At 43.1% G+C, this 14,416-nt stretch overlaps 1 protein-coding gene across 1 annotated transcript in view; it reads right to left on the bottom strand.

The window, feature by feature from the left end:
- The window catches only part of clip2 (CAP-GLY domain containing linker protein 2), a 61,113-nt gene that overhangs the window by 21,155 nt on the left and 25,542 nt on the right, over positions 1–14,416 (bottom strand). Inside the window, exons 5-9 of the mRNA XM_048612387.1 lie at positions 14,091–14,288; positions 11,720–11,823; positions 9,915–9,975; positions 4,852–4,956; positions 295–1,209 (exon numbers count right to left, since the gene is read on the bottom strand). Of these exons, the coding sequence (XP_048468344.1) occupies positions 295–1,209; positions 4,852–4,956; positions 9,915–9,975; positions 11,720–11,823; positions 14,091–14,288 (1,383 nt within the window). The remainder of the gene's footprint in view (positions 1–294; positions 1,210–4,851; positions 4,957–9,914; positions 9,976–11,719; positions 11,824–14,090; positions 14,289–14,416) is intronic.

The following is a 14,416-nucleotide window of genomic DNA, read 5'->3' as shown; positions in this document are numbered from 1 at the left end:
TTCACATAAGCAAATACATAATATTCCCCTGCCCTTTAACAGAACAGTAACATTGGTCTACAACTCAATGTACAGATGGCACATAAGGTTAAACCCATTACATTGTTTATTTAACGTCTAATTATGGTCAAATTATTTTCAACCTGTTTAAGCTCAGTTAGTAAAATTGTTAATTTTTCTTTTATATATTCTTGAAGTTGATTTTAACCAGAGCACAGTAAGACTAACATGATTTCTCCTACCACAGACCGACCAGAGATATATTTAATGTTTTTATTTTGTGTATTCTCATACTTCAGAAGAATGGTGAGCTTCTAGTGCTTGCAGCTTCTCCTGAAGGCTCTTAAATTCCTGCTTGTGTTGGATCTCAGACTTCTGGAGCGCCTCGTAGTCTGTCATTTTTCTCTCGGCTGCAGCTATCTGCTCCTTTAAGAAGCTGATGGCCTGTGCCTGGTCTTTGTACCCAGCATGAAGTTTCTCCTGCTCACTAAATCTCAGCTCAGCATTTCGGAGCTGATCGACGGTCACCTGGAGCTCTTGCCTGTGCTGACATGTCGTAACCTCCAGTTTGTTCCGCCAGTTTGCATTGCACTCTTCCAGTTCGTATTTGGCTTCTTGCAGCTTAACTTTGAAGTCCTCTTTCTCCTTGATGTGCAGTGCCATCTCAATCTCGTGCTTGGCTTTCAGATTCTCCCACTCGAGTTGGTGCTCCATCTTCAGGCTTTCTATAGTGGCTCTTAGCTCGACCAGCTCACTGTTCTGAACATCACTACCTGCAATCAATGAGACTTTAAGTTCCTCCAGAGACTTCTGATGGTCAGATACTAAAGTGTCCAGTTTGTTCTTCCAGTTATCCATCATCTCCATGTTTTCCTTAGTTGCTTGGTGGAGCTTCTGTCGGAGGTCACTGATATCCTGCGAGTATTTCTCATTAGTGGCCTTCAACTTTTCCATTTCCTCCTGATACTCCCGCAACCTGGCCTCATATTTTTCCTTCAGTAAGACGGTCTCACTTTGGTGCTCTTTGTTGACCGCCGATAGCTGGTCTCGTAACTTGAAGACCTCTGACTGCAGACTGAGGCTCTGCTCTGGTGTGTCTGACTTGTCTGAGTTTCTCAGCCTCTGCTGCAGTTCCTCAATTTCGCTGTTCTTCAAATTCAGTTCATCCTCCAGCTGGACAATCCTGGACTTTTCAGCTACCGTTGTGAGCTGCAGTCAGGAAATCAAAGAAAACGCTGTTAGTACCCAGTGATTTGCAGCTCAGATAGTCCCTATTAACGGAATGCCAGTTGGGCATAATAGCTTCTACACATTATTTGTTGTAACATGGCTGTTCTGGATCTTTTATTTTAAGGTGCAGCGGAAACACGGTTTTCGTTCAGATTTAGTTTGGCTGACAACAGGTCTGATAAAAGCACACCTGCAACATCATTGTGTCACAACAGCGAGTCAATGTGCTTCGTATATGAAGCCTAGTCTTTGCCATGCTGCATGGAATCTTCAATAATGGGAAAGTGCTGGAAATCATTCCCACCAAGGCACAAGACTGCTTTCAACATTTACAGGATACTGCCATTTCTCAAACATTATCAAACACTTTCACACTAAAGGTTAGCAACCTCGGGAAATCTAAGGTTATGAATTCCTGTCCATTTGCATTAGAATTATGATATGGAAGAGCCATTTTGTTGGTTCCCATTCAGTCAGCGAACGGGTGCATCTGTGAGGCACAACAAAGTAGTATTTCTTCCAAGGATGTAGTGCCACTTCATTATCATTATCCTGAACCTATCTATCAGCTAACCTTATTCACCAATCCCTTGTATGGAAACTGTTATGGTCCACTGATTGTGGGGAAGTGATGATGTTGGAGTCCCTATGTTACTGGACTAATAAACCAGAGTCCCAGGCTAATGTGACGTTGGTACTATTCCCACCATGGGCGTGTGAAATTTAAAAATCAATAAAATGTCAGGAATTAAAAGCCAGCTGAATGGAGGCCATGTAACCATCGTTGATTAAAAACAAAGAAAAATACAGCACAAAAACAGGCCATTGGATGCTCCAACCATGTACTAACACATTTTGCCCTTCCATATTAAAACGGTCTTCACTTACAGGATGCGTATCCCTCTATTTCCTTCTTATTCATGTACTTGTCTAGGTGCTTCTCGAATGCTGTTATGGTCTGTTTCCACCACCACCTCCTCTGGCGGCACTCACTACCAAGCACTCACTACCCTTTGTGTGAAAAACTTGCCTCATGCATTTCTTTTAAACTGCTCCCCCCCACCCTCCCCCCCTCCCCCCTTCCCACTTTGAACCTGTGTCCCCCAGTGATTGACCCCTCCACCCTGGGAAAAAGCCTCATACTTTCCACTCTATCCATGCCATTCACAGTCTTATAAACCCCCAATATTTCACTAATTTGTCATCTCTACCTGGTCTGGCCTATGTGACTCTAGATCCATACCAATTAGGGATGGATAATAAATGCTAGCCTAGCCAGCAAATCCTGCATCTCATAAATGAAGAAAAATAATGACTATATTCTGTATTATGCATGTAGCAACTGCAATTTTCCTGCACAATTTCAATGTGTGGCATTTAGTTTTATTCAGACGAACTTCTTTTATTCTTTCTTCATTCACAGGATGAGGGCATCACTGGGTAGCCCAGCATTTATTGCCCATCCCTAATTGCCCAGAGGGCAGTTAACAGTCAACCACATTGCTGTGGGTCTGGAGTCACATATAGGCCAGACCAGATAAGGATGGCAGTTTCCTTCCCTAAAGGATATTAGTGAATCAGATGGGTTTTTCCTGACAATTGACAACGGATTCATGGTCATCATTAGATTCTTAATTCCAGATATTCATTGAATTCAAATTCCACCATCGTGCTGTGGCCGGATTTGAACCCAGGTCCCCAGAACATTATCTGTGTCTCTGGATTAACAGTCCAGCGATAATACCACGAGGCCATCGCTGGCATCCTTCCCCATAATTTTTATGCCATTTTATCCTGATCATTGGCCATTTTTTGTTGCATTGCTTCATATTTTCCCTTTGGAGAACAGTGGGGAAGTGTTGGAAGAATGAGTAGACTGATCACCTGCCACTTTTGACATCATTAATGCTTCAACATTTTCACAAAAAGTTGGTTTGCAAGTGCAGCAGGTAATTAAGACAGCAAAGAGAATATTGTCCTTCATTGCTGGAGGGATGGAATTTAAAAATAAGGAGGTTATGTTGCAGCTGTATAGGGTGCTGGTGAGGCCACACCTGGAGTACTGTGTATAGTTTTGGTCTCCTTATTTGAGAAAGGATGTACTGGCACTGGAGGGGGTGCAGAGGAGGTTGATTTCAGGAATGAGAAGGTTGCCTTTGGAGAAGAGATTGGATGAAGTAGACTGCGACTATACTCATTGGAATTCAGAAGAAGGAGGCAGGATCTTATAAAAACATACAAAATTATGATGGTAATAGATAAGATGGAAGCAGGGAGTTTGTTTCCACTGGAGAGTGGAACTAAAAAAAGAGGGCATAGCCTCAAAATGAGAGGCAGCAGATTTAGGACTGAATTGAGGAGGAACTTCTTCACCCAAAGGATTGTGAATCTGTGGAACTCCCTGCCCAGTGAAGCAGTCAAGGCTTCCTCATTGAATGTTTTCAAGGCAAACGTAGATAGATTTTTGAACTGTAAAGAAATTAAAGGTCATGCTGAGAGGGTCGGTAAGTGGAGCTGAGTCCATGAAAAGATCAGCCATGATCTTATTGAATGGTGGAGCAGGCTTGAGGGGCCTGACGGCCAACGCCTGCTCCTGGTTCTTATGTTCTAATGTTTTACAAACGAGAGCAGATTCATAGTTTAATGTCTGGGGGCACTTTCATCCCAACATCTGCCAACTTTTATGTGCCTGTCTCATGGGGCTCATCATAATGCCCCTCTGCCAAATTCCTTTTATATAACATTTAAAACAACACCTCCCAAGACTGCAACCTCCACCTAGCAAGATAAGGGGACTGCATTTTCTTCCAAGCTGAACACCATCCTGATTTGGACATATATCATCTTTGGTTCATTATTGCTGGATTAAAATCCCTGGCACTTTTGACCAACTGTGGAATTGCCTTCACCACACAGACAACAGTAGCTCACCATTATCTTCACAAGGGCAACCACCGACTAGCAATAAGTGCCAGTGATGCCCATGTCATGCCACACAGTTGGCAAACTATCTCTGCTATCATGTTTAATCATAGCTGGACTTAATATTGAGAACAGAGTTGAGGATGCAGTGGCCAATGAGCCCGAAATACCATGTTGTTAATACAAATTCATTATTTGGTTGAAGAGGTATTATGCTATTTTAATCGGATAATAAGATTCGAGTCTGTGGTTGCTATCCAGCACTTTCAGCAATTCAACACAGTCTGTCCGGTTGCTTCACATGCAGCCGATGCCATAGACAGAGTGGGGGGGGGGGGAAAGGGGGAGGGGAATGGTGAGGAGTGAGGGCGTATCAGGGAGCTGCTCCTCCACACATTTACCAGAAAGCTCAGCTTCTCGATACACACTCAATGAATTAGATGATGTGCCAAGCAATGTTTAGCAGGCCAACGCCAAGCAGAAAAATAAAATAAAAGGGCTCCGAAAACGCAGATGTCAAAAGAAAACCAGGCCCACCATTTTCCCTTTCCGATGTCAGGAGCGAGATCGTGAACAAAGCCAATGTGCTTGAAAACAAAACAAAGCTTTTGTGATGCCAAGCCATTCTCGGGCAAGCTATGAGACTGACTGAGGGAAAGGCACTGAGGGGGGAGGGGTTGGCACATGAACTGGTTTTACCCGAGTGTCTTCAAACTCCTTCTGGAGTTTTCCAGCTTTAGTCCTTTCAAACAGCAGGCTGTGCTCAAGCTCCCGAATACGGGCATGCTCTAACTTTGTTTGAGTCTGTTAGTCCCGAGGGAAGAAGATGAAGAAGAGAGAGAGAGAGAGAGAGAAAGAGACACAAAGACACTGTAATAGCTCAGCACAATAAAATCACAAAGAGGGAGGCAAATGCAAAAAAGGTTACAAAGTCAAACATTCAGACTGAAGGACAAGATTTCTCCTGAATGAGCCCGCTGATCTTACACATTGTGCATTCACAGCAAATCCAAAGGGGGTATTACATTTCATTTAGAGCGGCTCTACACTGAAGTTTGAGCTTCCAGGTTAGTCATGCATACAAAGGCAACACACAAAGCTTGCTCAACATCCCATCCTTGGCAGGGGACTGGTTAATCACCGGACTTGCACTCTGCAATTTCTCACAGTAGCAAGGCCACAATTAGGGCTTCCAATAGACTGATAAACAGTTTATAACACAGTACCACCACATTACGTTGAGAAAGAACATTCAGAGGATAGCCCTCCTGCTTTCCTTTGTCGCAGAAATAACAAAAGCAATGGACGCATTTTTTAAAACCCCCCAAATCATGAATTGTGTTGTTTCCATTCCCTACGCACTTCAGGCTAATGGTTTGCTTGGAGTAAAACAAGGCGCCTTTTTGTATACCATTCTTGTAATTTTCAAAAAATGATGGAAGTGGGAAGAAATAGTGGTCAGAACTGTAAAACAATGTGAATGCAAACTGCTTATCTCTTTATGGAAAAATCAAAATGAGTTTACCTGGAGAATTCTATTGCTGAATTTCCAGAGTTAATGCTCATCTTTTGCACTGTCCACAGCCTCTCTCATTTGGCCCAAATGACAGTTTTACACGATTTACACACAGTCTGATAGTTACTGTTAGCATAACACCAACGAATAAAAGACTAATCATCTATACTTCTGTCTCAGCTTTTCATCTTGAATTACTTCTGAATCAAATTGGCTGCCTCTCAGCTCCTTGGGAAACCCTCGCCCTCCAGTAGGTTTTTATCTTCTGAATATTTGAAAACTTCTTTCCTTGCAATCATGGGGCACAGCCTCAACACTGCCAGATCCAGGGCAGTCTGTTGTTATGGATCATTAAAAAAAGGCAGTTATACCACACGTGGGCTCTCTAGAGGGATCAGTGTCATCAAATTCGAGATGGGAGTGGGGGGGGGGGGGTGCAGAGGTGGAGTGTCATTTTCAACAAAACAACCGTGAGCCTTTGGCCCTGAGGTTTGGGTGCAGTTTGTAGGATCGTACAGTACAGAAGATGCCTTTTGGCCCATTGAGTCTGCATAGACAAAACTGAACCTATTATTTTGGATGTTATGATATTTTTAGCAAAAGGGATGTGTGGTGTATGCTCAGAGTAAGGAATCTCACCTTGGAAAAGGCAAGAGCTTTCCCCATACTATCGCAAGTCCTGGGCTTATTTACACTGCAGAACATTGTCATCCAAATGGTCAAAATCAAAAACTGGCGCTTGGATATTGAAGTGCCCCAGAAACTGCATGAGCCAATAAGGAACTGGCAGCAAGCCAGAGGGAAGTGCGCAATGTGAATGTTTAAAAATAAAATCAAGCCCACAGTGAGAAACATTTTCTTCACTGCCTGACTCATTTAGAACGTCCTGAGATAGTCATTCATCTAATCTGTGCTGGTTAATGAACAAAACTCCAGTAGGAAATACCTTGGGCTGTGTTTTATCAGACTTCACAACTGAGTTTTATTTTCATAAGTGAGTGCCTGTTCCAGGCAGCTTCATTCACGAGAGGTCCTCAAATAGAAGCCAATTTGCAACTTCCATAGAAACTGAACTCTGTTGCAGGAACTCATTGTACTCAACAGGTTACTATTTTACTCTTTGTACTCAATAAGGGGGTTACTAAACACAGGGGCCTTCTACAATACAGTTTGACAATGGAAAAAGAAATACCTCAAATAGACAATCAAGAGGAACTTCATGCATCTATACACAAAAGAAGCATGGGACAAAAGCGCAAGTTTATAATTGTAAACAATCATGGAAGCACTATGATCAAGATCAGATTTGCAAAAAGAGTGAAATATTTCAACTAGAGACGTAGCTGCAGGATGGCACAGATTGCGACGTTGTATTAAAGAGGACATGACAGGTAGGAAGGACAAGAGTGAGGGAAATGTGAAGGGTGGATCTGTTAAATAGTGATAGCACTAGCTCAATAGAGCGGAATTGCCAAAGTTTGGAAAAACAGGACTTACAGGCAATTTAGGTAGGGATACAGGAATGATAAATGCAAGAAGTTACTTGTAGGAGTGAGTTATAAGCAGAGTAGGACAGAGTAGAAAGTAATAAATAGTGGGAGTTTGTCAGAAAGGTACGCAATAATCGTGAAGGACACTGATCTACGTATACACCGGAAAAGTCAGACAGGAAAAGACAGCCTAGATGAGGAGTTCATAGAGTGCTTTTAGATGGTTTCTTTGAACAGCATGTTCTGGAGCCAGAAAGCAATTTATACTAAAACTGGTACAGCACAATGAGATAGGATTAATTAATGATATCGTACCAAAAGACATTTCTGGGCAGCAGTGATCATAATATTGTTGTACTTTACATTCACTTTGAGGGAAATTGGGGGGAATCTGAGACTAGTATTTTAAATTTAAGTAAAGACAATTATGAGAACATGAAAGCTGAGTTATCTTAAGTGAACTTGCAATGTAGCTTAAAGTTAAAGTCAATAGAGATGCAGTGGAAGATACCGAAGGGATGTTATGTTGGAATACAGAAAATAAATACATTCTAATGAGCAAGAAAAGTTCCAAGGAGAGTACCCACATAGCATAGTATGCTAGAAAAGTTATAGATGCTGTCAAATTTAAAGGAAAAAATATCAATGCACACTAATGAGTGGCATATCAGAAGATTGGATATATTATTTTTAAAAAAGTAAAGAATGACTGAAAAAGGTAATGAAAATGGGAAATTAGAGCACCAGAGAAAACTAGTTTACTTATAAAAACAGATAGTAAGGGGTTCTAAAGAATTAAAAAAAAATAAAGTGAGTTTTGGTCCAATGGAAAGTGAACTTGGGAAATTAATAATGGAAAATAAAGTGGATGACTGGAACAGGTATTTTGCATCAATTTTCACTTCAGAGGATACAAGCAACATCCCAGAAATAGCTGTAAATCAGGAATCAGAAGGGAGGGAGGAACTCAATCAAATTACAATCACCAGGGAAGTGGGACTGAGCAAATTCTTGGAGCTTTGGGGTGACATGTCACCAGGTCCTGCTAGACTTCATCCTCAGAAATGGCTAGCGAGAGAGTTGATGCATTGGTCTTAGATTTCCAAAATTCCCAGATTCGAGGAAGATTCCCTTTGATTGGAAAATATTGAATACAACTTCTTTATTAAAAAAGGGAAGGAGATTTAAAAAGAACGAAACTAAAGGCCAAGATACCTTAACATCTGTCTTGGGAAAATATTAGAAGCTGTTATTAAAGACATTACAGCAGGGCACTCAAAGATGTCCATGATCAACAGGAAGAGTCAACATGGTTTTGTGAAAGTGGGGGAAATCACAATTTACTGGAATTACTTGAGTGGATAAGGAGGAAACGGAATCCTGTATGTAGATTTCCAGTAAGTAGTTGATAAGGTGCTACATCAAAGATTATTGCAGAAGTTTTGAAAACTGGTGCAGGCAGTAACTTGCTGGTATGGGTAGAAGATTGGCTAGTTAACAGCATAGGTCTCCTTTTGTATGGAAGGATGTAAATGCAATGGAAGTAGTCCAGTGATGATTTACAGAATGACAGGGTTGCCTTCTGAGGGAAGCTGAACAGACTGCGTAGGAGGTGACTTGATTCAAACAGACAAAATCCTGAAGGGTCATGACAGGGAGGGATATGGAAAGTGTGTTTCAAGCGGGAGAATCCAGGACTAGAGATGACTGTTTAGAAATGAAGGGTTATTCATTTAAGACAAGGATGAGGAGAGTTTTTTTTTTCTCACAGAGGATAACTCTTTGAAACTCTCCTCCTCAAAAGGCAGTGGAAGTGGAGTCTTTGAAGCACTTTAAGGCAAGGGGCTAGAAGGTTATTGGAATGTGAAGTATTCAGGATAGCCATGATCTTTTTGAACAATGGAGCAGAGAGGTGCCAATTCCTGCTCCGAATTCAAACTTTCACACTCGTGTTCATAGTTATCTCTATTCTTTCCAATCCACCCCGATAAAGCAAAGCAGTCACTTCTAACTCCACCCTCAAGTGGAAGTAATAACTATCTGTCCTCTGTTCCAGAGTGAAAACTGGGAAGACTGTTCCTTTCCAAAATCAGCAACAAAAACTATAACCTACCGACTTATAAAACCATTTGCAGGTCCATCATATTACAGTGAGTTAAATTTTTTTGTTAAAAGAGTGAGGAAAGGATTGAGGTGATTAGGATAACTCCAGCAGTTTTCATGTCATTTTATTTCTGAATGACTCGCTTTGGTACTGAAAGGTTCCAATGTGACGGCTTGTTTTTGAAAGGGCATATCCAGGAACCCAGAAACCTTCAGTAATAAAAATAAGCATCTTCCTATATGCCATGGTGGCCAGGCATGCAGCAATTTCAGTGGAGGGGATAGCAGAATACATTCACCTGAAGACATTTTAATAAACACGAGCAATTAGAGACATAGAGCTGTACAGCATAGAACAGCCTTCAGTCCAACTCATCCATGCAACCAGAAATCCTAAATTAATCTAGTCCCATTTGCCAACTTTTGGCCCTTATCCCTCTAAACCGCTGCTATTCACGTACCCACCCAGATGCCTTTTAAATGCTGTATTTGTTGTCTTGACTGATGGGCACCTGCCAAGCAACACTGACATGGCACCAAGAAAACTGTGGGAATGCAATGCTGGACAAGGCAGCTTGGGTTTATTGATGAACAGCCCAACGCGTTTCATCAATAAAGATACTGATCGCATTATCTGCATTCAATGCTTTTACCTCTAAATCTCCTTTGGTAATTGATTCTTCTTCCACTCGGAACTGGAGATCCTCAATTTTCCTGTTGAGCAGCAAGAGCAAAGGTGTAAAATGAACGGTAAATCTTCAGAAACATTACACGTGCCAATATTTTGTTTTAACTTGCTAGAAACGAGTGACATTTTCTTATGTAAAAACTGAAGAGATAAGATCTTGGCTTTGACGTGTTAGAAAGCTGCAAGTGTCAAGGATCAATCGAAATTTTTAGTCTGAGATCAGTAGGGTTTTGCTGGGCAAGGAGGTCAATGGATCAGTGATATTGGAGTTGAGGCAGATAGATGGAGTTGATCTTGTCGAATGGCAGAGAAGGCGAGAGGGACTGAAAGAGCTACTTCAGAAACTTTTTCAGCCTCAGCCTCTGCAACTCACTCCTGGCCCAAACCCCAGCTCCTATAGATTCACAGAGTCATACAGCACATGGAAACAGACCCTTCGGTCCAACCAATCCAAGCCGACCATGTTCCCAAACTAAACTAGACCCACCTGCCTGCGCTTAGCCCATATCCCTCCAAACCTTTCCTATTCATGTACTTATCCAAATGTCATCTTTAGCTATAAAAAAACCCACGGTGGCTCCGTGGTTAGCACGACTACCTCACAGCACCAGGGATCCGGGTTCGATTCCACCCTTGGGTGGCTGCCTGTGTGGTATTTGTGTATCGTCCCCGTGGACTGTGTGGGTTTCCTCCCACAGTCCAAAGGTGTGCCAGTTAGGTGGAATGGCCATGATAAATTGTCCAAAGATGCTAGGTGGGTTAGCCATGGCAAGTGCAGGGTAACAGGGATAGGGGTAGGGCAGTGGGTCTGGGTGGAATGCTCTTCAGAGGGTCGGTGTGGACTTGATGGGCTGAAAGGCCTGCTTTCACACTGACTCCATGAACCAAAAATTAATCAAAATAAAAATCTTATTCTACTGAAATGTAATAACTGTAAGAGATCTAGGAGTAAGCTTGCTATCTCAGGTGTAGTTGTGAGATCCACACTATTGTCAGTCCATCATTTTGATTCTTGTGCTTTGATGTGCCAGTTCTGGTTTCTTGTCCCTCTAATGTACTGAATACACTGAGCCTTCAGCTATCTGAGTCTTGCACCCTCACCAAAACTTTCTTCACACCTTTTAAAGTCATCTCTGTGTACTTTCACCTTCTCCACAAACTGTTCTTTAAAAATCTTTCCCAGTTCTTTTACACCTTTTTCAAAGTGGATCTATGACTTGAAAGACACTCTATAAAGCCACTGTATAAACACAAGTTATCCTGATTGGAATTAATGCGGTGAAACCAGAAACCGTGTGATATGGTATCAAAACAGCACCAAACCAGGCAGGTTGATCATCAATTCTTTGACCTTACTGTGCTCAAAGGACAAAGATATCAAGGTTAAGGCTGAGAAGGTATTTCCACTTTGTCATTCGTCTGTAAGCAAATGCACTCTTTGTTTGGGTTCAGTGCTGGTTTAATACAGCATAGTTTAAAAATGGAGCAAATCTCCTCTCTTCAGTTGATTATCTCTTCTTCTATCTGGTTCTTCGAACTTATAATCACACAAGTCCTTACCTTTGAATAGAGGTCGATGAGAGGACCATCCTATCTGGACGAGAAGTTTCTGGACTGACAACGAACCAATTAAATCTAAAACTTTACATCTTCCTCATTCCTGCTGCTTCCTGGGCTTACCAGGTTGCCTCCATCTTCCCCTCTCCCCTTCCCAAGACCTGTAGCCTTTTCTCTTTTTCTCCACGCCCTGACTTGGGAAATTCCCATTACCTCTTCTCCTCTTCCAGTGTGTTTAACAGTTCCAGTTTTTGTTTCTCAGCGTTGTTTAGCCTGGTTCGTACAATCTGTAGGTTCATCTCAGCCTCTGTCGCGTACTGCAGGGAAACAAGGAAGGTGGTCACTCCTTATCTGAATGGTTTTTAACCAACTGGATTTTCACCGGGACTGAGGTGTCTTGCATGCTCATAGGGTTCATCGCAGCAAACCCTGTGCAATGTTACTCTCTGATATAAACAGGAGATGCAGTGGAGCTCAATTTATTGAGGTGGTAGTGAGATTAATGGAAAGCTGGGGTCAAAGGCAATTCAGCAGCTTGTTGGAATCTCCAGTGGGATCATGTAGCTGCCCAACAGCTAATGAGTTGCCTTCAAGGCTTTAGGCCCTTTAAGGGGGAGATCCGAGCTCAGATGCTGATTGGAGAGCCAGCAGTTCTTCCAATTCAAACAGCACCACCCAGGGTGGTGGCCACTGCTGGAACTGCACCCAAGCTAGCGGAAAGCAGCACAGACACTATTCTCTGAAGAAGGCAAGTGGGGGTTGGTGCCACTGAGGCCAGTCAGGAAGGCCCCAAGCAGGTGGGTAGGGAAGGCGGGTTTCTGCAGAGAATGACATGTTGCTGACTGGCTTTGCACATGCTACAAGAGTGAAGTTGCAAGGTGATCACCAGGGTTCACTGGAGACACATCAGAGGGTTCACCTCTCGCTAGCAGAATGCTTGTCGTGGTAGGAAGAGGCCCTCAAATGGCTGCTCAATTGGCTTCTGAGTGGAAGGGCCATCCTCCACACTCCATTCCTGAAAGAATTCTACAGGAGGGTTCTTGCAGCACCACGGTAGTGTCACTCCCTCTGGGCCACGAGGCCCTGGGTTCAAATCCCACCTGCCCCCGAGGTGTAAAATAACATCTCCAAACATGTTGATTAGGAAATCTCTACAATTCAAGACTGTTATGAACGTAAAGGATGTCCCTCCCAATTCTCCGGCATACAGCAATGCATCTCAGCTGCTCTCAAAGATTCCCTTAATCCATCCTCAGGGTTTAGTTTTGGGAGCATCCTCTGTCAACAGAATGTGCACAGTTCAACTAAACTCCAACTGGCAATGTCTGGTACTCTGTTCAGTCAAACAGCCAACATATGGAACTGGTGTTAAACGACAAAATAACTGATAATGCAAATCTAATCCATGACACACAGAAAAGTCACGTCTAAGGAAGTCTATTAGCACTAGTTGATCAGGGTGGCACAGTGGATCAGTGGTTAGCATTACTGACCTCACAGCACCAGGGACCCAGTTTCAATCCCACCCTCAGGCAACTGTCTGTGTGAAGTTTGTACATTCTCCCTGTGTCTGTGTGGGTTTCCTCCCACAGTCTAAAGATGTGCAGGTTAGGTGGATTGGTCATGCTAAATTGCCCGTAGTGTCTAGGGATATGCCAATTATGTGGATTGACCATGGGAAATACAGTGTTATGGGTCTGGGTGGGATGATCTTTGGAGGGTTGGTGCACACTTGATGGGCTAAATGGCCTGCTTCCACACTGTAGGGATTCCAAGATATTCGTGTAGTCATACTGTGTTAGTTGTGAAAAAGAAAGTGAGCCATTCCAACCCATTCCAGAGCTGTACATCTGTGAGGCCCTACAAGGAGTAGACTGTGGTGTTATGGTAATGTCACGGCACTAGGAAGCCAGAGCCCTAGGCAACTGTTCTGGGGATGTGCATTCAGACCTCCTCACAGTGAATGAAATGTGAATTCAATAAAAAATCTGGGATCAAAAAGCTGGTCTAACAGTGACCACTGTGGCTTTAAGAGGTGTACCTTTTCCTGGGTTTTTTTTTTGAATTTAGGTTTTAAGACAGCAGTGCCAAGTGGCCTGCTCCAAAACCAAACAAAGTAAACAGTTTGTGAGGGCTTGCATGGCCACACAAAGCTGCACGGTTGTTCTACTTTCGCTTTAGCTAAAAAGAGTGGTGTGTTGTTGGAATTCCCAGAGATCTACAGATTGTCACGAGGTAATGACGTTTACATAATGAGCTGTTGCAGGCACGATGGCCTGAATGGCCTCTTTCTGCAGTGTAACAGTTCCGTTATATTCTGATTTTCAAGACAGATAAATATTAGGGTACTTTTGGAACAAAGGGATATTGAGGTAATGCAGGAATGTGGATTAGCCATGATCTTGTCGAATGGCAGGGTAGGATTAACGGGACTGAATGACCACTCGAGCTCCTACAGCCTGTGTTCCTATTGCCCCGGTCCCAGGAACCCATATCACTTCATGAATTTCAAAGGCGAGTGTTATGATTGATGTTGGTTTCAGAGGGTCCTGTCCTCTTGTTACACCTTGGCCTGATTCTGTACCTGTGCATGTGTGGCCTTCAGGAGTGCCAGCTCTTTCTCCACCTCACAGATATGGCTGGTTGCCTTGGCGACCTCAGCGCGCTCCAGGTCTCGCTCGGCCAACAGTTGTTCAATGTGCTGCTGCTTCTCCTTCAGGGCTTCCTGCAGGGCGGTGGTGCCAGAGATCTTCCGGGCGTAGCGAGAGGATGTCTCAGTCAGCTGGCAGTGAGAGAGGGAGAGACACGCTAATGGCGGGTCTGTAATACTCAATCATCGAGTAACTGTGCATCAACACCTCATGATCAAAAATCAGACAGATGGCAACAGGTTGCGTGTAATGGGGAGGG

This window comes from Rhincodon typus, chromosome 26 (assembly GCF_021869965.1).
Source record: "Rhincodon typus isolate 14 chromosome 26, sRhiTyp1.1, whole genome shotgun sequence".
Taxonomy (NCBI): Eukaryota; Metazoa; Chordata; class Chondrichthyes; order Orectolobiformes; family Rhincodontidae; genus Rhincodon; species Rhincodon typus.
The sequence above is the reverse complement of the archived record's forward strand: the minus strand, read 5'-3'. Positions and strand labels throughout refer to the sequence as shown.